The sequence below is a fragment of the Python bivittatus genome, unplaced genomic scaffold (assembly GCF_059951505.1).
Source record: "Python bivittatus isolate LINGU-HERP-01145 unplaced genomic scaffold, Pbiv_v1 ctg000020_np1212, whole genome shotgun sequence".
Lineage (NCBI taxonomy): Eukaryota > Metazoa > Chordata > Lepidosauria > Squamata > Pythonidae > Python > Python bivittatus.
This window is the reverse complement of record NW_028277030.1, coordinates 86,283,444-86,311,370: the sequence shown is the minus strand read 5'-3', so window position 1 is coordinate 86,311,370 and position 27,927 is coordinate 86,283,444. Positions and strand designations below refer to the sequence as shown.

The 27,927-nt window shown below is 34.6% G+C and overlaps 1 protein-coding gene across 1 annotated transcript in view; it reads left to right on the top strand.

The window, feature by feature from the left end:
- The window catches only part of WDR27 (WD repeat domain 27), a 79,828-nt gene that overhangs the window by 356 nt on the left and 51,545 nt on the right, over window positions 1-27,927 (top strand). Inside the window, exons 2-20 of the mRNA XM_088143220.1 lie at window positions 670-811; window positions 3,071-3,195; window positions 4,994-5,107; window positions 5,690-5,741; window positions 7,075-7,145; window positions 7,971-8,082; window positions 8,593-8,725; window positions 9,210-9,313; window positions 9,646-9,713; window positions 13,793-13,926; window positions 15,616-15,683; window positions 16,966-17,044; window positions 18,635-18,709; window positions 18,968-19,074; window positions 19,268-19,357; window positions 20,923-21,044; window positions 23,207-23,340; window positions 25,743-25,840; window positions 26,225-26,346. Of these exons, the coding sequence (XP_087999346.1) occupies window positions 670-811; window positions 3,071-3,195; window positions 4,994-5,107; window positions 5,690-5,741; window positions 7,075-7,145; window positions 7,971-8,082; window positions 8,593-8,725; window positions 9,210-9,313; window positions 9,646-9,713; window positions 13,793-13,926; window positions 15,616-15,683; window positions 16,966-17,044; window positions 18,635-18,709; window positions 18,968-19,074; window positions 19,268-19,357; window positions 20,923-21,044; window positions 23,207-23,340; window positions 25,743-25,840; window positions 26,225-26,346 (1,950 nt within the window). The remainder of the gene's footprint in view (window positions 1-669; window positions 812-3,070; window positions 3,196-4,993; window positions 5,108-5,689; window positions 5,742-7,074; window positions 7,146-7,970; window positions 8,083-8,592; window positions 8,726-9,209; window positions 9,314-9,645; window positions 9,714-13,792; window positions 13,927-15,615; window positions 15,684-16,965; window positions 17,045-18,634; window positions 18,710-18,967; window positions 19,075-19,267; window positions 19,358-20,922; window positions 21,045-23,206; window positions 23,341-25,742; window positions 25,841-26,224; window positions 26,347-27,927) is intronic.

The window sequence follows — 27,927 nt, the reverse complement described above, 5'->3', positions numbered from 1 at the left end:
CCACTTTTCATATTTAAAGGGATAATATATCAATTGTTTATTATGGCAAATACAGAACGTAGTTTTGTGTTTGCTTAATGTCAGATTTCTTAGTGCAATTCCAGATGAAGCTTTCACCCTAGCACTGCCCTGTCACATTCACAGAATTTTATTGGGGTTCAGCCATCATCATCTTTTACTTGTAAACCTGCCTTTATTTATTTATTTATTTATTTATTTATTTATTTATTTATTATTAAATTTATCCTCCCATTTTTATTTTTCACAAACACCCCCCCCCACACACACAAATCTGTTGTGGAAGAAAATTATTACTTTTCTTATTTTCCTTTTCTTATTTTGAGACTTTGCCTGCCAAAGCTGATCCTAGACTGATATTTACTACGTAAGGTTTATGTTAGAGTAGTTGCTTTTTTATTGTGAGTTGAATTCAGTAGTGGTTAGATGATGGATGGAATATGCTTGAACACCACATGGTCCCCAAATCTGCTCTGAAGGCTCCCCACTTTCCAGAGCTGTCATTGAAAACTAAAGTGAGGGTAGAACAATAAAGCAAAATGTATCCAAATGTATCTGTAAAAAGAACATTTCAGAAGAAATTCACAAGTTTTGATTTTGTGCATTGCATCTGTCTTAAAATAATCTAAACATTTTTTTTTTTTTGTTCAGCCATTACACTTAATAGGTCATCATCACTCGATTACTGCACTGGCATTTGGGACCAAAGTTGATCCTCTCCTTATTTGCTCTGCTTCACGTGATTATGTGATAGTTTGGAATCTGGATGAATGTACAAAGAAGGTGTTACAAGGTCTGCTTTTTGTGATACATTCATTACACTTTGGAATTCTTTATAATGGAAAATATACTAAAAGTTTTGCATTATGATTTGAACAAAACATATTCAATACATATAATACATAAAAAATGAATGCTTCATTCAGATAATAGGAATACATTGAGATACGTGGTTGAAATAGCTGCAACAATAACCTTACGAATTTGTAATGTATGCTTTGCCTTGCCACCTGGATTAATAGTTTACCAGTTCAGGCTTTGTAGCAGAATTATACAAACTGAATGTACAAGTTGAGGAGGGAAGGAGAACGAGAAATTAAGAGATTTTTTAATAGTAATTTTATTAAAGATTACAATTTACAGCAATAAAAACTAATACAAAATAAAAAAATAAAAAAAATAAAAAAGAGAACAGGAAAGAAAAAAGAGAAAAAATAGAAAAGAAAAAAATATATAAAGAAGTGACTTCTTGCTTTATCTCAACTAATATAAACAATTTTAGTAACTTACCACCTTCTCTTAAAATACAACAAATGTTCTCTTCTTCCCATATCTGATCTCTTATCTATAAACAAATGCATAAAACCTTGTCATTTCAAGCCTGATGTCAGCAAAAGTCCATTAAGAGTTACCAGAGATAACAGCTTATCCATTTTAATCTTGATCAAATAAACCAACATTATATTCCTTCCTTTTTCTTTTAAAAATCTTCAGTCCCTTCAAATAATGTCCTAGAATTTGATTTCTTTTCATTTTTTTCTTTGTCCCTTCTCACATAATTCTTCAAAGCTTTAACAAGCCTCTTTTGTAAATCCAATATGGGAAAATTATCCAGGTCACTCTCTTGGTTTGTTATTTGCATATCCCTTTTAATTATTAAGACATCACCCAGTTTCTTTTGTATGTCCAGTGTAACATCTTTTTCCATGTCATTCTTGTAGCCTATCATTTTTAAATCCACTTTCAAATCAGTCTCCATCATGTCAGGTAATAGTTGTTCCTCTTCCATAGCATCTTTTAAACACAGTCTATCTATAGAGGTAGACACTCTTAAAATTATTTTCTGGGTCCATTATTCGAAAATATCCTTTAGTATGCCCAATGTTACTTTTTTTTTGCTTCATTTTGTATTAGAAATTCGAGTTTGAGTACTCATCTCCTTTAATTGTAATCTTTAGTTCCTTTTAGCTCCCTCTAGTGTCCATTTTTTAAAGTCAATTTTTTTTTAAAGAATTAAAAAAAAAGCATTTTCCCATGGGAAGGATTCTTATAATTAATTCCAAAATCTTACTCCAAATTTATCTGGACCCTTAGTCCATTTATAACTTTCCAAAATCAAAGTTCTAATCACCCTTTTGCTGTTTATTCCAAAATCATTTTTTTGTCCTTAAACTTGTATTTAAAACTTCTTTTGCTAAGGATTGAAGGAAACTCCCCCGGTATGTAAAACTTGTTGAGCCAAAGGTTCCTAATAGCTGAAAATCAGTTAAAAAGCAATTTCTGAAAGTGATTAGAAAAGGAAGTATGCAAACCCAGTATCCTTAAAGGCGCTGACCATGGTTTGAGCAAGATGGCTATTCCCTTGTCTCCCAGAGCTCTAAACTTGCTGTAGACCGCTGTCTTGTGGTCTCCTTGCAGAGACTAACTGTTGGGAGCACTTGTGGGCAATCTCAAGTCCTCTCCTTGTCCGGACAAGAATCGCAAAGAGCCACTGGCTCTTCATTCTGCCACGGTTGTTCAGTTCACCATTTCTTCCCCAGAAATTAAGGGATTCATGTTAATTTTTGCCCCTTCAAATAATAGTTTGTAAGGGTCCTGTATGTGATATCTGAATACAAACGTAGGTTGCATTCAGAGAAAAGAGACTGAAATTGTATAAAATTGTAGATCAGTCTTTATTTCATGTATGATTATTAACTTCCTAATATATCCAAAGTCATGCTTGCATGGAATGTGCAGATTTGAGTTTTTATTGAATTTCTATCCATTTTGTATCACTCTGTATTATAGAAGGGCAATATGAACAATTTGGATGCTTTAGCTGTACCTTTCAATCCACTTACCTGGATATAAGCTTACTGACCTCAATGGGGCATATTTCTGAGAAGACGCATAGGATTTTGCCAGAAGTTCCTTAAGATATAACTATGTTAATTACCTTTTCAAAACATGAACATTTGTATGCTATTTGGTTATTAGTTACATATCATTGTTGACATTTCAGTTTATGGAATAATTTTAATAATTTAATTATTTGTTTCAATTATGACAGGATTAATGCCACAAGGTATTGTAATAGGAACACTTCTGGGGATGGTGCTTTATGTTCGCTTTAGTCCAGATGATCAGATTGTGGCAGTATGTGCGGGTAATCGAATATACATGCTAAATGCAAAGGTAAGATCATATTAGAAAATGCTTCCACTGGAATTCCCACTGGCATGACTATTAATGCACACATACATAGACAATCAGGAATAGCCTTTAAAAGAGTCATATCCATATCCTCCAGCAGATTCCACTGCTTTAATGGAGTGGGAAAGGTCGCACCGGTGTGATTTGGAAGGCTTCCATTCCAAATACTTTTCACGGCCCTACTATAGATTTATTTTAAAATGCTTTGCACAGCCCTATTGCATATGTAGTATATAAAGTAAATACTTACATATACTGTTTCATAGAATAAGCGGAAGTTGAAAGCAGTTTTTATTCTTTTACAAAAGAGGAATATTTTTTCATTTGATAGACAATGTGGTAGTATTAGAGGGTATTCCCAATAAACTTTTGCAACCCCATAGAACAATAAAACTGCTTGCTTTATCATGCAGCATTTTCTTACCTTATACATAAGCAAGATCAAAGTGCCAGCTTCATGATACTAGCAAGACCCACATTCTTTATTATATAATATCCTCCCTGAGTCTAAAGGAAGCTTTGAACTATAAGTCAGATGTCTCCAGTTATGTTGCTTTATTCAAGGATAAGTTAATAAACTCATTCAGACTTCCACATGTTCATAGAATAAGAAGAATCACACTATAATAACAATATAAAGGTTAAGTCACAGGTTATCCATGTATTTGATTAATTGATGCCTATGTGTAATTTGCTTGGTATTTGTGCCTTTGATAAACTAATGCCTAAGGGAACAAATGCATTCCCCCCCCCCCCCGCCCTGGCTTTGCAAAATGGCACCCTCTATATCCTCATTTCGATGATTGTAAAACAATTATTTAATTAGCCTACACTTAGAATGTGATGTAAACTATATAAGATCTGTGTCAACTTGATATTGGTGCTCTTGGCTTTGCTTGCTGGGAGCCCAGTGATAATTGTATCTCTTTGCTAGCTTAATATACCAGTTGTATTGGCTCTCTCCAGTCATTTGGCTTTCTTTAGAGATGAGTTTTTGCACCAGAGCAAGAATCACTTATTTGGATTTCTCCCATTTCTATAGCCAGTGAAACTGCCAAAATTATGATATTATATATCTGTGTTTAAAACAGGTCTCTGCCAGCATCACTTTTTGTCTCCTTTAAACTTTATTATGAATGGTTTACAGCAGACTTGACAGTTTAGGTGAAGGTGTTTTGGAAATAAAAAATAGTAAAACAACTGAAACTTATAGTGAAATAGCTTCACTAGATTCAGTGGAGTGTATAAATTGCAGATCTATTTATATTTTCAATGATGTGGTTGCTTTTCAAATATGCATGTGAACTATTTTGATTGTAATTTAATTAAATGTGAATGGTTACAAAGCAAAGCACCTGTAAGCATTCTGAAATTAACGGGATGATATATATAATAATAAACTGGATGACATTAGATCTAATATTAAAAATAGAGGGCAAGGGTAACATAGAAGACATGGATGACAAACCTCTAAAAGTGGCTATGGAATTTCATTTAATATTAATGGAAGTGGCACTAGAACAGAATTGTGCTTCGGTGGCCTTGCTTAGGAGATATCGTGCTATAAGGGGTGTGTGTGTGTGTGTTTTCTTATATGAAAGGTGGCTTTGAAATTGGCTTAAATTTGATTAAATAAATCAAAGTTGTTAAATTTGTCTGTTACAATATTAACATCAGAATTTGTCATATCTCTTAAATCTATTACATGTTATGAATGATTGAATTCTATCAAATAGAACATTTTTAAATGTCATCTACTTTTTTCCTGTATTGATTGCAGGATGAAGCAATACTTGCTGAACTAGAAGGCCACTTAGCACCAGTAACTGCTGCTGAGTTCTGTACTTGGGAGAAAAATATACTTATATCCGTTTCTGAAGATAGAAGTTTTAAGGTAAGGCCACTGTTTCTGTCTTTTTAAAAATGTGTTTGATTCCCAACTTACAAAAGTAAAAACAAATACAGTATTATAAAATGGAGATTTTTAAATCAGAGGACTACTAGAATAAACATTATGAAAGGCCATTCCTATTAGCAAGAGTAGTATAAACCTGAACTATGCAATATTAAGAATGGTCATTAACCTTTGGTCAAAGTTATACTTTGTATTGCTTGTTTTGTGTACTTTCCCTACTGTGGAATCAGTTGAACACTCATTGGATTTTAGGAGTGTAGAACAAATCTAGTCTCCTCTGAAAAATTCTTTCTTTGTTTTATATCTGGTTCAAGGATAATGATATTTTACTCTCAAGAGAATGGCCATTTAAACCTCGTGGGTGAGTTGTAGATGTCAGTAATTTTTTGTAAACATCAGGAGCTATCTTTAATTCCATACATTGGGAGCACAAGAAGCACAGTGAATAATTTATTTGAAATTTTGCCTTGTATTATACAGCGTATTATTTACAGGGCATCACACTGGTCACTTTCATTATGATATAAACTGACTATTTAATGTCACTGTGTTTTTCAAAAGGTGTGGGATTACTGTACTGGATTGTTAATATATCAATCAGCAGTAATAACAGGTATGTTTTAGTTGTATATGATTCAATCACCAACCTATGTACTTTTTATAAAACAGTGTGTTACTATTATTGCTTGGCAGGATAGGCAATTGCTGGAGCTATCTTTTCAACAGTGCTCCTATCTCCATAAGAAATTCATTGCATGGAAATGAAGAATTTTTGGGAGTCAGGTGGCATATATATTTAATACATAAAATGAAATAAATAAAGTATGCAAGCAAGAGAGGCCTCTAAAGTTAATGTTGAAAGGCAGCTTCTGGAGAGAGAGTTTGAAATGGAGAAGCTGCATGGTGGGGGAAGTAGGAAAGAAGGAATGTTCTTAACCCATGCTCTTGTCTGCAGCACCCTTTCTGCTATACAGGTAGGTCGCAATTAGTGCAAGTTTGAATAGTGTAATATTTGATTTAGTGCAAATTATAAACAGATACCAGGTCGTGTTTAATGCAAGCCAAAAGTCAATTGGCGCGAGGCTAGTGCGCGGCCAGTTGAGGCTAGGGTATGCACAGTTGCTGTTGGGGCTTTAGACACTAATCATTGTTTATGCAAAATGGAGGAAAGGAAGATTCTGTTCAAGGAAAGCTCAAAAAAGAAGAGGCTCATTTTGAAGAACTACAGCAGAATACAGGAGACAGCAGGTACACTTTGGATATGGGTTTATCCTCTTTTACTGTTATACAGTATTTCATTAATAAACATATAACAATTCTGTTTAAAAATTTAATTTCCTATTTCCATTGAGCTGGAACCAATTACCTTATTTTCCATAGAAACATTACTTTGAATACTGTAAATTCAAATAATATGACCATTTTGTGGGATTCATTAACTGCACTAATTGAGATTGAAAATGTATGGACAAATAAAGGGTTAAGAAGATCTCCCACTAAAGATTAAGCAATTCCCTCCCTCCCTCCCTCCCTCCCTCCCTTCTTCAATATACATTTGTAAACTCTGTGGATGTTGAGATTCATTATCATAATTCCCAACAAGAGTCTATATTTTTCTTTTTAAAATAGCGCAGGTTTTTTGAGACAAGTATTGAATATCACACACATGCTTATGTCATCATATTGTTCATTTTGCTAAATTCGTATCAGCTGATGGTGGATTTTAAGGCTGTACCCTTACCAATACCTTCAACAGTCATTTGTGTCAGTTTTATACAACTGAGATCTGAATCAGTGTTTTATCCTTAACATTCAGAACTTTTATAGAGCACTTTTAGTAGAACAATGGCCAGTGTATTATAGAACAGTTTTAAATGAACTGTAGGTGGTGCTATAGTTTTTGGTATAATATATTAATAACAAGAGGTTTTTGGGTTTTTTTACAGCATTTCCTCTTTTAAGTCTCTTCATTGATGAAGTAAATAAGCAGATTATCACTGGATGTGCAGATGGACAGGTAACAAGTGTATGCACATTCTGACTATTTGTAATTTACTATTATAACGTTAGATAGAAAATTCATATTGTTTGATTTACTGATAAGCCGGTTTAGGTCACAGCTCAATAGTACAGCACACACTTTCTATTGAAGAAATCTCAAATTAATTTATTTCCAAATGTGGTTGAGAAATCCCTTTTCCGCAACAATGTGGACACAATACTGAGGTAGAGAGATCTGCAGTCTAAGTATTGAAAAGTTAAATATGCATTTAGGGTGAGTTCCTGTTGACTCTGTGCACATTTCTTGACAAACAGAAGTAATTTACCATTACCTTCTTCCATGATGTTTTTTTTTTTTTTATTTCTTGGTCTCTTATAGCCTGGAATTCCCAAAATATCATTTATATATGGAAAATAATTCACTGCTATTTTCAATATTTAAATACTGTCTTCCAAGATAAATGTATTAATCTCTTGCATACACGGTGGTTGTTTATTTTCACTAATTTTATATTGCATTTATAAAAGGTCAATGGCAATGTCAGGAAAAGTGAATTAAGTTACTTCATGTGCACTTTATAAACCAGTCAAAATGAATAGTTATTTCCTTTATTCTTACTGTAGTTTGTCTAGCCCAAACTAAACTTTGAATAGAAAAAGTTGGTTGCCAAAGCATTGGTGAAGTTTAAGAAACTGAGAATTTATTTGTAATCATTTTATTGAAAAGATGTGGTATATGGTAACATGCTTACTACTGAATTGAGATAATAAAATTAAAAACATTATTTTTACAGTGATAAATGGAAAAGTAAGCTACAGTGATTGTATTTTTTTCTTTCAGCTGTGGATCTTCAGCTTGATTAGTGGTCATCAATATCGTTGTGTTGTTCATATTAATGTAAAGAAAGAGAGAAAGAAGTTTTACAACAAAACAACAAAGTTTGAACATTTGGGTAACCTAATATTGCAAAAACATTTTAAAATATTACTGGTTAGCTAATAATTTAAGTGAATATTTGTTCTTATTTAGAAGTTTTGATCAGAAGACATTAATTCTAATTTTCTAACATGAAATGTATTCATAATGCATGTAAACAAATTAAGGACAATTCAGAAATTAAGAAATTTCTTGAAATATCCTTGCAATATGTTATTTAAATTTGTTATGCCAGTATTACCAGAGCATGAGGTCAGTGAAGATGGCATGGTAGGTGAGGGACAGATACGTGCTTCACTGAGTTTATACCATATTTTCTGTTCCAAAATGGAAGCTAAACTTTACATTGCTCCAAAACTACAAATAAGAAATGTGGTATATCTCACTGTAAAATAACTGAAAATCTCACCACAGAAATTGTCCAATGAATCCATCCTTAATTAAATTTATAAACAGATTTCTTTTAGTTTTCACGGAATATCTTAGTAATCTATTTCAGGCACAATCATGTCTCTGCATTTTCCAGATCAGATTCAGAATATTTCTCAGACATATACTCCAAATGATATAGAAGAAGAAGATATGGTTGAAACTACCTTTCCAATCCTTAGAATTGAACACTGTGACAAGCCAGCAAATTTTGGTGATGAAGAACCTAGGTGAGTGGGTTCTTCAGCTGAAGCACAGGCAATAAATGTTACAATAACTGTAAAAGGTATTGTGATGATTAAATAATATAGAATAACAAAGCTTTTAATAAAAAATATGCAAATTATAAATCAGACAAACCACTTAAAACAGAGAAAAATCTCATCTTGCATTCTGAGGTATATCACTGTTTGAATTGTATTACAGTTAGGCACACAGCCACCCTGATTCTCCTGTCCTTCCCCTGCTGTGATCATTAATTCTAGGTAATTCTTTTGAAATGTGAAGCAATTATCAAAAAAGAGATTTAGATGTTTTTTGGAAGTGGGCTGCAGATCCTAAATGTTAGAAACTCTATCTGTATATAATTTCCAGTTCACATAGTAAATTATACCCTTTGGATAAAAGCCATGACATGTAAAAATGCCATATTATGTCTGAAATGATGATACTTGAGGATTTTTTTAAAAGTACATTTTCTTTGTTTTAATGTAGTTTTCATGATGTGAGTGCCCATTATTTGTGGCTAGGAAGCTCTACTGGTTTATTCATAATTAACACAGCAAACTTTGAGTTGGAAGCTGCTTTACATTACAAAGGTACTATATATTTATTTATTAAAGATAATCAGTACTTTGTTTTTCCTCTCTTTTAATAAATAAATTTTACTTTAACTTCACATATGGAAGACTTTGATTTCTGTTTCTAGTGAACGATATGCAGATAAGCAGTCTATTAACATTTATTTGTTTTTTTAATTTTTGATTATTGCACTATAAATATATTAATTTGTTTCCTCTCAGACATGTTGAAATTAATAATTTGTCTATTGTTTCAAAACACATGTAAGAAATGAAATGGATTCAGTATCTCATCATTGTTATAGTGATTTTTGTTTGTTTGTTTTATTTATGTATGGGTCCATGTGAAGATTTCAGTGGTCTTAGTATTCAGATTGCTGGATCATGTGCTTTAATGAGGAAGGCAGTCAATGGTAAGGTGAGAAAAGTTTTGATTTTCAAATATTCAAGACTATCTCTTCTAATTTAAAAACTGTAGATTAATTAATTTTATTTTATTTATGGAGTGATTTATATTGCTTCAAATTAGCTGACCCTTAAGTGGTTTACAAGTACACATAATAAAAATAAAAATTAGAATGAAAATACATCTTTCTACAATGAATATATCATCCAACAATACAGTTTTCAACAGACCTAATGTTTTACAGCATCAGTCTGAGCCCAAGACTTTCAGCAATTCCATTACCTGGCTCGAGACTTGAGGCTGGAGGGCTAAAAGTAGAAAATGGCTGCAAACTTTCCGATCTCTTTTCCCCTGTAATAACATACCCTTGCCTCCTATCATGTTATCTCTGCCCATCAGTACTGTAATTCACCCCTCCCAACTATGCTCCCTCCTGGCTACTCCAACAGCCTTCCCCCTCAAACTTCCTTTGAGACTCTCCACTGACATAGACATCATCTTCTGACCAAAGCAATAACATACACCTTTAAAATAATTCCACGCTCATAGCCGACAATTAACCTACCCACTCCCCCAGTATCTTCACCAACACCAATTCACAAGCTCTCTCCATAGACCCCTCTACCCAACTCTCACCTAGACTAGAAGTTAGTTCTCCTCCCCCTCCCTGTTCTCTCAGTACAGGAAGAGCCTGTACTTCCTCTTTGGTCTGTGTTTCTCGTTCTTGGACCAAAGTTCAACCATTTCACCCTCCTATCCATCTTCCCAGTTATCACTCCAGTGTCCTGAACTCTAGCTACTCAAGCACTGTAACATTGGGTGTGACCCTTCTGATTTGTCCTCCTTGCCTCCACCTGCTCTAAAGCAAATCCTATCTGTTCCCAGTTATAAAACCTCTTTGCCTGATCTTTCCACCTTCTCTCTCCTGCTGTCTTGGCACAATTCTCTGGAGACCTCCCTCCCTCTGATCTCTCAGTGGCTATAAATCCTTCCCCTATCATTGCTGCTCCAACTCTTGCCTCTCATACCAAACAAATCCACTCATCCACAGCAACAGCAAGTGCAATTACTTAGTCACTCAGTTCTTTGGTGTTGTACTTGCTTGCCTCCAGTCACCCAATGTGGCATAGCATTGCAAGGCCTGCCTGCTCTCCCTCCAGTCTTCTTCAGTGAGCAGGGAAGAGCACCCACCTTCCCTCTGATTTCTACATCCAGCTCCAATTTTTTCTTTAATTACTATTCTTTTCCTCAATGCTCAGTCTTCCACATTCAATCCTCTTCAATACTATCATCCCCCTCTTATTAGGATTTTCCCAGGAATAAAATTCTAACCTGATAATACAAAGTACTAACAGCCTAATCTAGCATTCTCCCCCAAGCTAAAATACACCATCACATTTTGGTACAACCTTTTATATATTAAAGGAATATTTCATTTTTTAAAAAAACATTGCTCATTTAATGGCAGTCAGGGAACCTTTCTGATGTTTGGATTCCTAGAAGTCCCCAGCCATCATGACTATTGCGGAGGATACTGGAGGCTGAAGTCCACTTCTCTAGAAGTTGCCAAGATTGGGAAACATGACTATAGAGTACCAGATGTTAGTCACATGGTAGAGCTAGGTAATGATAGCAATGCAAATGCCCATGAGTCATTATAATCTAACACTGATTATGTTATAATTATTATATTATACTATTATAATCAAGGAAAGATTTGTCTTGCTGAGTTTTATTTTCTACAATTATTCTGGGTCCAACACAGGTATCTTTCCAATCCTTGTTCTCTAAAATGTGTGTGTGTGTATATATACACATACAGTACTGTGCAAAAGTTTTAGGCAGTCATGAAAAAATGCTGTAAAGTAAGATGCTTTCAAAAATATATATTGTAATTGTTTATGTATCAATTTACAAAATGCAAAGTGAGCAAACAGAAGAGAAATCCAAATCAAATCAATATTTGGTGTGACCACCCTTTGCCTTCAAAACAGCATCAGTTCTTCTAGGTACACTTGCACACAGTTTTTGAAGGAACTCGGCAGGTAGGTTGTACCAAACATCTAAGAGAACTAACCACAGATCTCCTGTGGATATAGGCTGCCTCAAATCCTTCTGTCTCTTCATGTAACCCCAGACAGACTCGATGATGTTGAGATCCGGGCTCTGTGGGGGCCAAACAATCACTTCCAGGACTTCTTATTCTTCTTTATGCTGAAGACAGTTCTGAATGACATTGACTGTATGTTTGGGGTCATTGTCTTGCTGCAGAATAAATTTGGGGCCAGTCACACACCTCCCTGATAATACGGCATGATGGATAAGTATCTGTCTGTATTTCTCAGCATTGAGGGCACCATTGATCCTGACCAAATCTCCAACTCCATTTGCAGAAATGCAGCCCCAAACTTTCAAGGAACCTCCACCATGCTTCACTGTTGCCTGCAGACACTCATTATTGTACCTCTCTCCAGCCCTTTGGCAAACAAACTGCCTCCTGCTACAGCCAAATCTTTCAAATGTTGACTCATCAGTCCAGAGCACCTGCTGCCATTTTTCTGTACCCCAGTCCCTATATTTTCGTGCATAGTTGAGTCACTTAGCCTTCTTTCCACATCAGAGGTATGGCTTTTTGGCCACAATTCTTCCATGAAGACCACTTCTGGCCAGACTTCTCCAGACAGTAGATAGGTATACCTGGGTCCCACTAGTTTCTGCCAGTTCTGTGCTGATGGCATTGCTGGACATCTTCCAATGTCAAAGGGAAGTAAGCATGATGTGTCTTCCATCTGCTGCATTAAGTTTCCTTGGCCGACCACTGCATCTACAGTCCTCAGCGTTACCCATTTCTTTGTGCTTCTTCAAAAGAGCTTGAAGAGCACATCTTGAAACCCCAGTCTGCTTTGAAGTTTTTGCCTGGGAGAGACCTTGCTGATGCAGTCTAACTACATTATGTGTTGTTGGTGTGCTCAGTCTTGCCATGGTGTATGACCTCTGACATGAAACTCTCTCCCACAACCTCACCTTAGTAGCAGAGTTTGGCTATTCCTCACCCAGTTTTAAGCCTCCTACACAGCTGTTTCTGTTCCAGTTAATGACTGTGTTTCAACCTACATATGAAATTGATGATCATTAGCACCTGCTTGGTATAATTGGTTAATCATACACCTGACTCTAATCCTACAAGGTCCCTGACTTTGTGCAAGTGTACAAAGTGTGCAAGTGTAAGAATTGATGCTGGTTTCAAGCCAAAGGGTAGTCACACCAAATATTGATTTGATTTAGATTTTTCTTCTGTTCACTGACTTTGCATTTTGTAAATTGATAAACATAAACAATTACAATATATACTTAAGAAAGCATTCTTACTTTATAGCATTTTTTCACACCTGCCTAAAACTTTTGCACAGTACTGTATATATATCAATATATACACACACACCATATACATATACACATATACATACACACACACACTGTATATATATGGTGTGTGTGTGTGTGCATGTGTGTGTATATATATAGTATATATGGTGTGTGTGTGTGTATATATATATATGCATATATATATGCATATATATGGTATACACACGCACATACACACACACAGCTTAGGCTCCTTCATCTTCATTTCTTAATGTTACAATGGACAGAAAAGAGTGCAACAGTTTTGAAGAAGAAGAAAAACTCTTCTGGGTATAGTTGTTAGAACTTGTTAGAACTTACTTTTTATTAGATGGAAGGTGTAATGAAGCAAAAACAACTATTTCTCATAACAACGATGCTTTACAAAATCATCATGACACTAAAAGGGCAGAGATACATGAAACACAAAGTACAAAAGCGCCTTTTGTGAAAATACCTTATTTTTGCCTGTTTCCTCCTGCAGGTTCATCCCTGCATGACATATCTCACACTGTCAGAGAAGGAATCCCCAATTTTTAAAGGGTCTCATGGGATTGCAGAAGGGAGGAAGAAACAAGACAACATAATTCAATGAATAGAATTCCATTCCATGATACAAACTTCTTTACTGGGGAGGGATTGATTTGATTTGAAGAGAGAAATGCTTTATGACTATCTTTCTGCAGGTTTTCTGTTTGCTAACTTCCATGTTCGAGAACGAAATTGCCTTAATGGAAGTTAATGTTGCTGCTTTGTTGAGATGCCAACAGAATGGCCTCCTTTTAAGTGGAAGGGAGGAAGGCCTTTCCACTGTTGCAAGGTGAAGGATCGTTTTACTTAACTTCATTTAAAGTTCAGTTCCCTTTATTTGTTGATGTTATTTCTGCCATCTTTATTCTTTTTTGTAGTTTCCTTGTTTTAAAATCTTTTTAATAATTTGTAAATTTCCCAGAGTCACTGGGAGTCAGGTGACATATAAATTTAATGAATATTAGTATTATTATTATTAATAATAATAATAGTTTGAATTGTTCCATAGAACTGTGTGTAACAGGTTGAAATAAAATCTGATTAGCAGAACAGTTTGGTACCTACCAACTCAGCTATTCTGTTTTGTGATGTCATGTGATATTATCATATCACTGCCAAGATCTTTGTGACCTTCAAAGGCTAAGATGAAATTTAAAAAATAAAAACAACAAAGTGCTGCTTCTAGCGCAAAACACATTGCTTTCTCCTATATAATGTTACAGTTTATGACTGGGAGCCATGTCTTGGGGGGACCCATGTCATACCAAAATATAGGATTAAAATGTGTGTTAATTAAACATTATTATTACAAATTTAAAAGAAGTAACCCAAAGTGAAGAAAACAGAAACAAGCAATTTCTTTGGGATGTTGGTGATGGTTTTGCTAGTTGAAATTAATAATTTTGGCATTTAAACCATAGATAGCCTACTATGGATGACAATATTGTAAACACCAGCTAAAGCATCCCCAAAGTCTCTTATACCACTGAAGTACTGGAGCTAACATTTAAAATGATTTATTTTCTTTATCATTATTGACACTGTTTACTGTTATTTTGTTTTGTTTCCTAGCTGTGGAAGTGAGACTTTAGGCTAATTTCACTCATATTTATGAAATGAATTGCTAACAGACATAAGCAATTGTGTATCTAGGTAAAATTTTTACTTAAAAATATTGGAATAGTAAAACATCTTTTCTCACAACTGTAAGATTAGAAAATACATCTTTTTGTGGCATAATATACAGGTAGTCCTCATTTAGTGACTGCCTTGTTTAGTGACCATTCACAGTTACAACGGTGATAAAAAAGTAACTTTGCAATCAATCCTTGCATTTACAACCTTTGCAGGTCTGTAAAGCAAAGAAAAGCTGAAGTAAGATCACTTAGCGACTGTTTCACTTAATGACCAAGTTGCCAGTCCCAATTGTGGTCTCTAAATGAGGACTACCTGTAAGAATATTCTTAGTGTTTATGGAAAACAACAGTAAGTGCCATTTATACAGCATTTTAAATCACTGAATATATTTAATGTAGGTTATCTCTGATTTAGATTATCTAATTATAAAATTATAGTATTTAGATTGCAATATCCAAGTAAGGTAAATGACTGGTGGATAGGGACCTGAATCCAAGAAAGTTGCTTACTTAAGATCACCTTGTCAATTTATGGCAGCAGATTTCCTGATTCATTGCTCATTCACTCAGCTATTAACCTGCTCTAGTGTAGCACACATATATCAAATAAGATGTGATTGCAAAAATGTATCAAATAGGGAAATCCTTTATTCTGATGGTGCATTTTGAGCTGTTCATAGATATGTACTATGGGTGACTGCGATACCAAAAATCTAATACTGTCTATAGTGAATTAACCATTTATTCTGAAAGCAGTATCTCTAGTATTGCTCTTCTGTCAATGGTTTATGAGTATTTTGTAGTGATAGATATGTAACTATATCTCTTGTTTGTGGATTTAGATGTCCTCTTCTTCTGACCTCTCCCTTGTATCTGAAGAAGGAAAAACCCAAACTTGTAAATAAAAAAGGTAAACTTGTTAAACTTTAACACAACTATTTTTGCTTTTTGCCATTTCTTTTTCTTATATTAACACACCTTTATAGTATTTACTACATTTTAAATGTTAGGGTATTTGACTTTCTTTTCCTCGTAAAAACCTAGGATGTTGGGTATCTAGTATGCAAGACAGCAGAGAAGACTGTTCTTTTTCCTCCTTCAGATCAGAGGCAGGACTGGCAATAAATTACCTATGCTTCATGGAAAGGAGGCCCTTCCTATCTACCGATCTTCCTACTAACTCCTGTTGAAAGGCAGATATTTTTTTTCCCAGCTACTTTTGAGTTTCCAGTTGGGATTTAAAAAAAGAAAAAAAAATCCTACATTTTTTCCCCCTTCGCCATCCTCATCTTGACAAAAGAGAATGAAGAGTCATCAGAATGGGTATTTCGTATGCAGTTAGAGTGCCCTGTCACTGGCTTTGGATACATTCTGACACAGACAAGCTTGCAAGGCACAACTTTCCTTCTGCAACTCTTAAAATGTGAAATTTCTAACCCAGAGAAATAAATAGAAAGATATTTCAGAGGAAGTCAGCCGAGCATCCAAATGTTACTCTGTATTTGGTTATCCTTTGTGGAATCACAGATATTCAGATCGAACCCTGTTACCAACAAGAAATGTCCCATTCTTTTCAATGAGAATATATGTGCAAATAGACTTGAATGTATTTTCTCCATTGAAATCAATGGAAAGTACACAGGAAGTCCATGTACCAATCCTCATGCCTAGAACGATATAGCTGAAACAGGTTTTTAAGCCATCGAGTCCAACCATCTCACTATAAGGATCCAGATTAAAGTATCTCTGACAAACAAGTATCACATCTCTGCTTGAAAGAGAGCTCAGCTCATCAGGACCTATCGGTGAAGTGCTCTTATACTTAGAAAACATTTTAAGAACTCAGTTCTGTTGTGTCTCATGCCTTTTGATGTTACACATTGTTTGTCTCTAAAACTCTATGGAAATATTTTTTGAAATAGTTTAAGATTAGCTTAAAATGGTTATTTAAAAACAGAATTATTTAATCTAATGAATATAGTGTGAAGAAACATACTTATATCTATTTGTGTCCATGTAACACTGGAATGGACAGTATTGACAGATCAGATGCTCTTTGCATTAGTGGAAGTCCTCTTACATGATGTATGTGGCTCAGGATATCCAAGGTATATCTCTAGTTTCTCTCTGTATATGTATTCTTGACACTTGGCTATGAAGTTTATATTAACTATAGATGTTTCTTAATTTAGGTACAAAAAGCCAAATAAAAGACCAGCCATTGGTTTTCCATAACAAAATTAAATCATCAGGGTACACATCAACACCACAGTGAGTGCAAATTATGTTGGTAAATTTTAGTTTGAGACTTCTAATAACAATTGTCCTTTTTTTAAATTGAAAAAAAGATTTGGTATATGTAACATAAAATGGGCTGAAGGGTAAAGAACAAAGAGTTTAAAATACTAGTTTAACATAACTAAGGTGTAAAGAAATGTTTGTTTAGAGAATTGGCATATTTTCTGTAATGCTGTGCCGTGTGGATGAGTCTCAAACTTTGTAATACTATGATTGCCTAAAGTGATAAATTAATTTGTATGACTTGCTCATTAATAAAATTGCAATTTTATTCACTATTCACACTTTTATTTTTGAAAGCTGAGTCCAACTACCACATCTGAAGCAATGTTTAATATTTTTTAAATGAAATTAAAATTCTGATTCGGTGCTAAAACAGTTGAATTTTTAAAATTCTGTTCTGCAGATAGAACAATGTTTGTATATTAACCCATTTTTCTATCTTGCATATTTTATTTTGGTTTTGTTAGTGGTGGAATAGAGCCAGAAATGAAGTGTTTCACAAAAGCTCTGTCCTCAACGATATCTGAATTAGGTATCTTTGAGATATCAAGGGGCATTGCCTATATACTTTGAAGCGTATTTTTGTAATCATAAAGGATAAAACCTTTAAAAGATTCAAATTGTGACTCTGTTACTGCTAATCCTACCCCCCTTCTCTTCCATCAGTGGTCAAAATGAATCCAGAATTCATCCGTACATGACATAAGGTCTAGTTATCTGAAGGACTGTCTATCTTCTGTCAAGTCTGCCTGTCCTGTGTGTTCTGACAGGGCTGGGTTGCTTCAGGTCCCATCAATTAAGTAACTTCATCTAGTGGGACCCGGGAATGGGCCTTCTCTGTCACTGCAACTGCCCTTTGGAATAGCATTCCTTGGAGATCTGCCTGGTTCCCACCTTGGCCATCCTTAAGTGTTCTCTAAAAACCTGGCTTTTCCCTCAGGCATTGGGTTGAGATGGATGAACAGACTCCATGAATTGCTAGTCACATGGCAAATGTTTTTGTCCCCTCACAGTCGCTGTTTTACAGCTGCTTTCCTTTGTACTGTACTGTTATTTTTAATTCTGTGAAGCTGCCTAGAGTCATTTGGAGTGGGGGTAGCCTAGTCATTTGAGAGAGAGAGAAAGAGAGAGAGAGAGAGAGAGTTATTTGGAGTGGGGCAGCCCAGAAGTTTTATATAATGCTGTTATAATATTTACAAACACTTTCAAATTTCCAGAGACTACTGCACAACATACAAGAAGGACTCTCATTCTTGATATAGAAAGTAGTAGTTGACTAAATAATAATAATAAAAAACTCCTAGTTTTATGCATGTAATCATGTCCAAGGATCACATTATATATTGTATTAAATTCACCCATGCATTTGATGTGCAAGTTTTTAAAAATAAAATTGCATTAGAGTAAAGAGTTGATCATTGATTAGAGGATGGGGCAGGTATTAATTCTCCCTTCTTTGATATGGGCCTGAAAAAAATATTTTTTCTGATGCTGGGATTTGCTGGGTAATAAAGTACTAAATATTATCATCTGTATTAGAGCCTTTTTTTTCTGTTGTAGCATGATCATGTTCTCTCCAAATACAAAAGTAAAGCAAAACAGGTTGACATCAGAATGCGAGAGAAGTTGCAGACGGTAAGTAGTACAATTGTTAAATGAATAAAAAAGCACGTATGGTTCCAAAAACATATTAGCATTATCCTGCAGTTATAGTATAACATAACCAAGAAAAGTGTTAAATTTATTTCAGCAATTTATAACTAGTGGTATATCTGCCACAATTTAAAACTAGTGCTATAAGAAGAAATACTAAATCTTCTTTATTCATGCTTCACTACTTGTTCTTTTACCTTTTTAATTTTACTATTTTTTGTATCATTATTATTATTGAAGAAGAAATAAGGAAGACTATCCACTTGGAAAATCACCTCCAACCAAAAGTGAGAGGCAAATTACTGTAACTGATAAGCCAACTGCTATATGCTGTATTCAATATTCAGGTACGAGGAGGAAAATAACAACTTTCCATGGATTATAAACTTTAATGGATATTTGATGTGGCACTTGGTAGCCTTGAAGCTAGCCAGTTTTGTGTTTCCATAATGGCCAAGTCTGGCCTGGGACTCTGTCTGTCTATATTATTTGGTATTTTTTTATTTATACTAGATTAATTTCCTGTTCTCACTGTTCTAGGAAATGGAGAGTTATTGGCTTGTGGTTTAGCTGACAAAACATTGCTGGCATTCAAATCAAACCTTATAGGAGAACCAACTGTTTATTCAGGTAAATTAATTTTAATCTTTTCTATTCTTAGCTATCCTTATTTCTTTGTCCTCTGATCCAGCATGATAATGACAAAATCAAAGTTCCAAAGAATAGGACTGAAATGGTCAGAGGAAATTCAACAAATTTTCTTGCATTTATGTAAACAATAATAAAAATAGAAGAATCAAATACAAACTAGAGAAGAACTAGTTAGGAGCTGGCCAAGTGACAATGACTAACGAATTAGCTTAATATGTATATGAGCCAGTAACATGATTGGCTGCTAAAAAGGCAAATGTTGTCTTAACAGAAGCACATTATACAGGTCACAAGGATTAATAATTCCACTTTATTCTACATTAAATAAAGGCATAGGGAGAACATTACCCAGGCTTGTCTCCCTTATTTTAAGGACACATATTTCACCTTCATGGCAGCAGAATTGTTTCCATAGGTGGTAGCCCCCAGAAGGAAATGTTTTTCTGCAGGGAAGAAAGTTTGCCCTTTATTCCAAAAATTATTCTCAGGAGAGGTTTTAAAAAGTGAGGCTTGTACCATTTATTCTTAGCTGACAGAGATTTCTTAAGATTAAAACGGAGAATCTTTTTATAAAAAATGGAATTGGTAAGTAAAGTATCACTGCTGAGTGCTAGGGGACAGCCTGGGATCTTTAAGTATATTAACATTAGCAATTTCAACTAAATGTACATGAAGTTATAGACACTGGATGTTCTATCAGGGTTTTATTTATATTTTTTTCTCATGATATCTCCAATTCAGATAGAGCAGGAATGGGCAGCCTATAAGCCCCAGAGGGACCATAACTCCCTTTTTTGCAGCTCCATGCTCCCTGAAATTCTGCTGTTTAAATTCAAGCAAACCCCAGTACACGGAAGTACAGTTTTACACTGACTTTTGTTGGTGAACAAAACAGACGCCTATAAACTATTTGGTAGGCTTCATACCTAGAAAAGGAAAACACCAAAGAACTACCTGTACCCCCTCCCCTTCTCTCCTTTGCGAAATAATATCAATTAATACCTCAACCACTGCATGTCTTGGCTGCCCCCCCTCCCCAATGCATAAGAAAATGTATGTCCCACTACCCTGGATACTGAAAATTATCTGCCCTGAGTTAAAGCCCCAGGTCTGCATATGGTTATTTTTCTTTATAAAAATTTGCTTTTCAATTCCTTCTGTATGAAATATAGTCTAGGAAAAGAAAAAAGCACCAAATTTAGGAATGATATTATTTGGTCATGCAGTCATAATTGCCATTTGACTAATGCCCCCCTCTCCCCCCAAATACCCTTGTTAGGTAGTCTCTGTATGAATTTATGAGTATGCACAAGAGAACATCAGTATTTCTGTATAAAAATACCTTGGATTGTATCCAGGAGTGTAATGCTGGATGTTTTTTTGGTGCCTCAGAACATCCTACAGTTTTAGAGGGAGGAGGGGAAAAGAACAGTGCAACGTCCCATTTTTTCCCACAGAAGTACAGCTGATATGAGATTTTACCTTGTGATTTCTCAAGACTTTATAATCAATTTTGTTTTCAGAAATGTATTTATTTTCATTAGGACACGATGGTGCTATTACCTCAGTTGGTTGGAGCCACGACAACAACTGGCTTGTTTCGTCTTCTGAAGACAGAACATTAAGGATCTGGTCAGTTAGCAGCGCAGAACCAGCTTTATGTCTGGTAATTAACTAGCCTTTTCAAATAAAATAGATTTGGGATACTCTGTAGGCCACTTGACCATCCCAATCATACTGAGTATATACTGTATATTTGGAATATGTTGCATATTAATATCTTAGTAACTTTGAAAAAAAATCAAGCGGTATTTCACATTTTAGTTACCAGGTTCATAATACCAATTTGTGTGGCTTACAGTTCTTGGGCAGCTTTGGGCCACCCTATGTTTCCTAATTTTTAGAATAGATATGAAACTTGCATACCTCACCAGGTCCACCTGAAACTGTGATTCCTGGTAGTCCTCCTAAGGGTTCAAAGCAGATTTTCTTTTCTAGATTTATCTTAGTCAAGGTCAAGACATTGGTACCAGTGGAAGTGTTTCTCCAAAGGGAGGCTCAGCAGAAGGCTGGATGCTGTCTGTCACCACTGAGAAGTGTGGATATTTATCAGTGCTTCTCATCCTGTTTGCATGGTTCCAGAAACATAGAAAATGTAGATATTTGCTGATTGTATTAAAGTTTCCATGACTGGTGCTCTTGTCAGAATGGGGTTCCTTTGCATACCCAAAGGATTCTTCTATTGCAGCCTTTTGCCCATCATTGGTGCCACCAAATATGAGATTGCTCCAAGGTTAGTATCTTCTGTGAGACCCCTTTTCATAGCTGCCCTATTATCACCCTGCCTGAACAAACAAACAAGCAAAAACCTGACAATAGGGAGTTGTTTCTTCCTCACCATCACTTCCAACTTCCTGGTCTGGGACCACACTATTTTTTAAAAAGGCCGCCCCAGTGAACTAGTAAGGGTGCAGCTATACATCATTTTACATTATTTTCTTACTTAGTACTAGTTGAACTAGCCAAATTTGCCTTTGGGATTGCTGGAACAAGAAGGAGTGGACCTCTCCCTGTTCTTGCACTTTGATTGACTCACCTTAATGCTTATCTCAGGAAAATTGTGCAAGTCTACAGACTTGTCCAGCTAACTGGAACATGGCTTTCTTTTATGCTGTGGCCACCGGATCACTGTATGTGGGATTCTTGGGTTCTTTTGGATTGTAGGTCTGATGTCTATAAAGTCGGGAAGCACCTAAATCTTATAAATAAATCAATAAATGCCTTCCCCTCAAATTAGTCTTGGGGCTATTTTGGGTTATGATGAAGCTTTATCATCATAAATATATATTCATATATTTATAAGGCCAGATTTTGAGTTGGGGGAAGTCATAGTTAAGTTTCGGGAAGGAGCTCACCAATCAATGCTGAGAATATTTTTTTTGTCATTTTTATTCATGTATTCCTTAAGATCGCTTTGCCTATTATTTTCCTTTTCTATTTTAGTTCTGTTTTTATAGTTTTTAATATTTTTAATAATTACTACATAAGAGTTTAATGTAATGATTGTTTAAATAGTTAATATTTTATTGGACTGTTGTATGCTGCCCAGAGTCACTTTTTGTGAGATGGGCAGCTATATAAATTTGATTAATAAATAAAAAAATCCTTCAATATTTGCACTATTAAAATAAAATCAGAATACCAATCATCTAATAATGTATTACAGTGGAAAGAAGTGGCCTTGGAAACAATATACATTTCCTAAGTCTTATACTCCAAAATTAACATGACATTCTTTCTCTGTTTGGTTTGTTTATTTAACATTTGCAATGCAACTTTTTATTTAATACTTTCTCTGTCTCCCTAAATTGCTAACTACAAAGCAAAAACAAACAAAAAGGGGAAAAGATGGGATTTAGGTTGACAAATCCTTTTTTTCAGTGAGAGTAAAAACATGTGACCAAATTCTTCCATCCCTCATTATGAGTTGAATTGATTATGCTGGGATATAAATGCAGTAAATTATAAATAAACAAGTAAACAAACCAATAAAGAAATGATTGTTGGTATACTGGCTAAGTCTATTGGAGTTGGAGTTTCATAATATTCAAAGAGGTTTGCCAACCCCTGGCTTAGGGCTTGACTAATATTGATAGACGTTGCCTTAAACTGCATTGAAAAACAATGTTAGATGAATCAAGATTCGTAATTTAAAAAAAAATCTTCAGTTAGAAAAATCATCTAGATGACAATATTCTATAAATAAACCACCTATGTTTTCTGAGAATTACAGCATATACAATATTTATGTTGCATTTTTAATTGCAGGGAAAGGAAATATTTCATAAATCTGTCCGATCAGCCCAGTTTTATTATATAGATACATTCATATTACTGTCCTGTGGAGCAGAATTTTATTTGTTAAGATACTATCTTGACACCAGCAAGGATGAGATAAAACGGTATGTAAAAGTGTAGGATTATGTTTAAAGTAGCGTTAACAGACAATGTAATGCTGATGATATTTTGTTAGCATGTGCAAGTCCATTCAGTAGTTCTTTAAACAGTATAGGAGCACTACTATTAGTGCAAAAAATAGTAAGATGTGAGATTACTTGTGCAGCTGCTTTCAGAAACAGAAGCATTGGTGAAACAGAAACATTCTAGTATTAGTTATAGCTGTTAAGATTGTACAGGTATTACGTATTCATTATGTATGCTGCAAAATATCTAGATGGGAAGAGGAAGTAATAAATACTGTAATTGGAATCTTTGCATAGTTACTCAGACACACACACACACCTTCCCGAAAACAGAGGAAATGCTTCATATTAGTATTACCTTATATAGCAAAATGACAATGTCTTTTGCTGTAAATAATAATAATATTTAAATTATTAAAATGAAAATGAAGAATGTTCCAAGAGGGAAGATTGAGTCTGTTCAGAATTATTTTACTTTATTTTATTTTTGCATGATATCAGATTTAATTTTAAAACTGTTGTGGAATTATTACTGTTTTTTTTTTCTTTTTCCTTTCCATTATATTATTTCTAGAGTTATGAGATATGTAGTGTTACCTCTCTGCAGAAGGATGCATAACATTGCAGCAGTTTAATTAATAGAGTAATCAGTTAAAGCTACTATTTCTTAGGTAAATAGTTATTCTTAAACATGAAAGCAAATTTTTAAGGCTAACTTGGAACAATATTGGTATTGGAACAATATAAGAAAAGAAAAAAGATTAAAGTTGGCTTTGTCTTCTAGCTAAAAATGTTACATTATTTCAAAATGGTTTTAGAATTCAGTGTGGTATGTATACTTATGTAAGCATTACTGAACAGTACTTATCAACTAATCAATTAAAAGACAGTCAAGTAAAGATATTTATGGGGTAGATTGTTTTAACTGAAAAAGAAAACAATCAGTAATGAAAGAAAATTGAGATGATTGATTTTACTGATAAATTAGAGCCATTTCTCATTGGACTTATGAAATTACAGTATAGGGAAGACTAACAAAATAGCTATTACATTACGTTACATTACATTATAGTAATCATTTATGTAATATCAATTTCCCATCATTTCTTCCATGTTCGTATCACTGTGCTATTTCTCTCATTTCTGCTATCTGATGAGTCAGATTTGGAAAAATGCTGAAATGGAAAAGATTTTGTGGGACGTAGACAAAAACATGAGTAATGTGTTAAATCTCTCAAGTTAAAGTTATAATTTATGGTGTGGTTTGAATTGTGATAGCTCATTCACACCATCATAGTTTCTGTATTCTTCAAATAATGGACACACTTATGTGTAGGCCACACAGCATGGGACTGAATTTCATAATGTGACTGTTGTCTTGTTTCTTCCATAAATTAGGATTTGAGTGGGAAGGTTCCATAGCAAGACTGCAGCATGAAAACAGAGGAACTCTTTATGCCTTGCTGCGCTCCTGATCCAGACCAGTTGGTCTAGACCTACAATTTGCACTGCAAAATAAAATCAAAATAAATGGGAGCTTTACTGTATTGCAAATTGCACACAGGACTCTTGATTCAGTTAGACCACCGTGATTTAAAAAGAGTAAAAATCCCCCCCACACACACACACATACACTTTCCCCTCCCTGCCTGGTTCAGGAGGTTTAGGCAGGTAATTTATTGGAAGAAAAACCCACCCATTCTTTTTGGCAACTCTGTTACTAAAAAAAAAGGTTGCCTTAAAAACAAACTGGAGAAAAATTGTACTGTAGGTGAGAGGAAAGGAAAGGATAATCCCATTGCATAAGCAGATAGCGACTCACATCATGTTGGACAGGACCCAGAGTATGAAAGAAGTACACAAAGAGTGGAACAGAAGAATTTGACACTTTAACTATCAAGCTGAGTTTGCATATATTGTACAGGATCAGCTGAAATTCTTTGTCAATTGTCCCAGTATAAGTCTAGGAAAACAATATTTTACAGTGTGCAGAAGAGGAACTTTGACTTTTGCCATTGGGATGTATGCATAATTCTTAAGCTTTGCAGATCTTCTTTAGATAAAATGTATGAATTATTTTAATAGGTTAAAGGAAAAATCTATATGTAACTTAATATAGTACCTGATGCATGTTAATGAAAATATGGAAAGCAAAGATCTGTACTTCTTTTTTTAATGATAGCAGAAAACATACTTTAAGAAGATCGTTAATTTTTTGGTAAAATATTCTGAACCTATATCCCCTCACACTGGAAAAGGCAAGACTACAAAAGATGTTAAAGGCTTTGAAATATGGCTTGGAGTAAATATGGGTTTTATTTTCACTGTTGCTTCATGAATCTACAAGATATGTATTTATGCGATTTATATTATTGCTGCAGATACAGAACTAAGAGTTTTTGCAAGTCAATACAGAAATTTCCAGTGTCGTCTACAGTGGAAATTACCAGTCTTTCAGCAGTAAATGAATTCTATTCCTGTATCCTCTTACTATCATTATTGTTGTTGTTATGCAAAAGGCATTAGTTCTTTACTTAACTAGAATTCATTATTGTAATAGTAAGCAAAAATAATAAATATAATCAAAAGCAATATTATGGGCTTCCATATTATGGTAACCATTGTCATGCTGTAAAATCATTAGTGACCAAAATCTGGGAACGTGTACAATCATATACTTGTATTGTGCTGGCTGTGGAACTCCACGCCACCACCTCTGTCTCCTCTTCTGTTAGAGCTTGATACTCCTAAATTATTTAAATACAGTAGATATTTTCCCTGACAAATGAAAGCCTGAAAATACTTACTGCCATACCTGTAACATGTAATTATCTAACAGAACTTTAACTTACAGAAATTACAGATATTGTATTGGCAGCTGGGAGTAACCGAGCACTAGAAATATTTGACCTCAATGTGGGCTGTAGTGCAGCAGTGATAAGAGATGCTCATGCTAAATCAGTTCACCAGATTTGCCAAAATAAGGTAGGCATGATATCTTTATTACCATTGTTTACAGAATAAGTGCACATAAGAACAATTTTATGATTAAATAACTTCAAACTTTGCAAAGGTTAACTTGATTTATATTTTAAATGCCTTTATCTTGGTTGGGAAAATGTCTGCTACATTGGATGGTATGCCTGTGCAAATTATTCATTTTAGTTTTTCTCCTCTGGATCTGCTTGTGGAGCAGTTATAACCACTCAAGGTTCTGTGACTTCTTTGAGGCTAACTTGTAGGAAATGTGTTGTGAATTGGAGAATTGAACCCAGCTTCTGTTTTCAATTTGAATATGTGGCATCTGCAACAAAACCTTGCAGTATGGAGAATTCCTATCCAGAGGTTCAGCTAGCCAATTGTGTTTTCCCCCCCAAGATACTAGTTTTCACTTCCCTCAATTCCCATCTTAATTTTCCTTGAAAATCAGTTAGCATTCTATGGGCACTGAATATATTGATTGTTCACTGAAATTGTTATAATGTCCTACTCTCCCTCCCTCCCTGTTTTTTTTCCTTTCTTTTGTAAATGCATGTTTGTCTTGTACCTTTGGAAATCATAGGTTTCTGGAGTTTTCCAGTATGCATGTCGGGGCTGTTTGGCTACATGGAACATAGAAATGCATTCAGTATTATTGTCGAGGGCACAATCTGCATATTGCAATCCTTCCAAATGCTGTGAGGAATTCAGTGTTGTTGAACTCAGTGATTTGGCATCTGTTTTGTCAAATATTTGTCTTCATGAATACCCCAAAACAGAAGATGTGCACGATATTGTGATGTGTTTGACACATGATTTTTTTTAAAAAATGTTCCAGAACATTATGCATACTGAATGCATTTCTATGTTCCATGTAGCCAAACAGCCCCGACATGCATATTGGAAAACTCCAGAAACCTATGATTTCCAAATGTACAAGACAAACATGCATTTACAAAAGAAAGGAAAAAAAACAGGGAGGGAGGGAGAGTAGGACATTATAACAATTTCAGTTCCAGGAAAGTTTTAATAGATGCTGTATTTTTGATCCAGAGATTCCGTTGCTTCATGCTCAAGTACCATAGGTTCCCCTACCATTATTCTTCATCAAGCATGTTTGAAATTCCAGTGAGTTGCAAAAGCTACTAGGTGCTGTTCTATTAGCATACAAAGGATTAAAAAAAAAAAAAGCTCTGTTGCACAGATGTAACTGGTAAACTGCAGATGCACCAGTGAGTTCCATCCCCTGTCTTTAGTTTTCTGAAATGTTAGATAAATTATTTTATGCTCCACTGGTAAATGTATTATTTCAGTATGTTTCTTACAATTAATTTGCTTACTGATTTGCACCCCAGTCTTAAACACTATTATTAGGAGGCAGGTCCTGTTGGTTTCAATTCCCAAGTACTCAAGCTTAGATCAAAAATTAAGAAAATTAAGAAAAAATTAAATACATCTTTGAAAGCTAATTGCCCTAAAATTTAGACTTGTTTTTTCATTTTAATGACATGAAACTAGATCATACTCTTAGAAATTTGCTACAGAGAGAATTGTAGCAGTGTCAACTCCATAATAGGTTATATATCT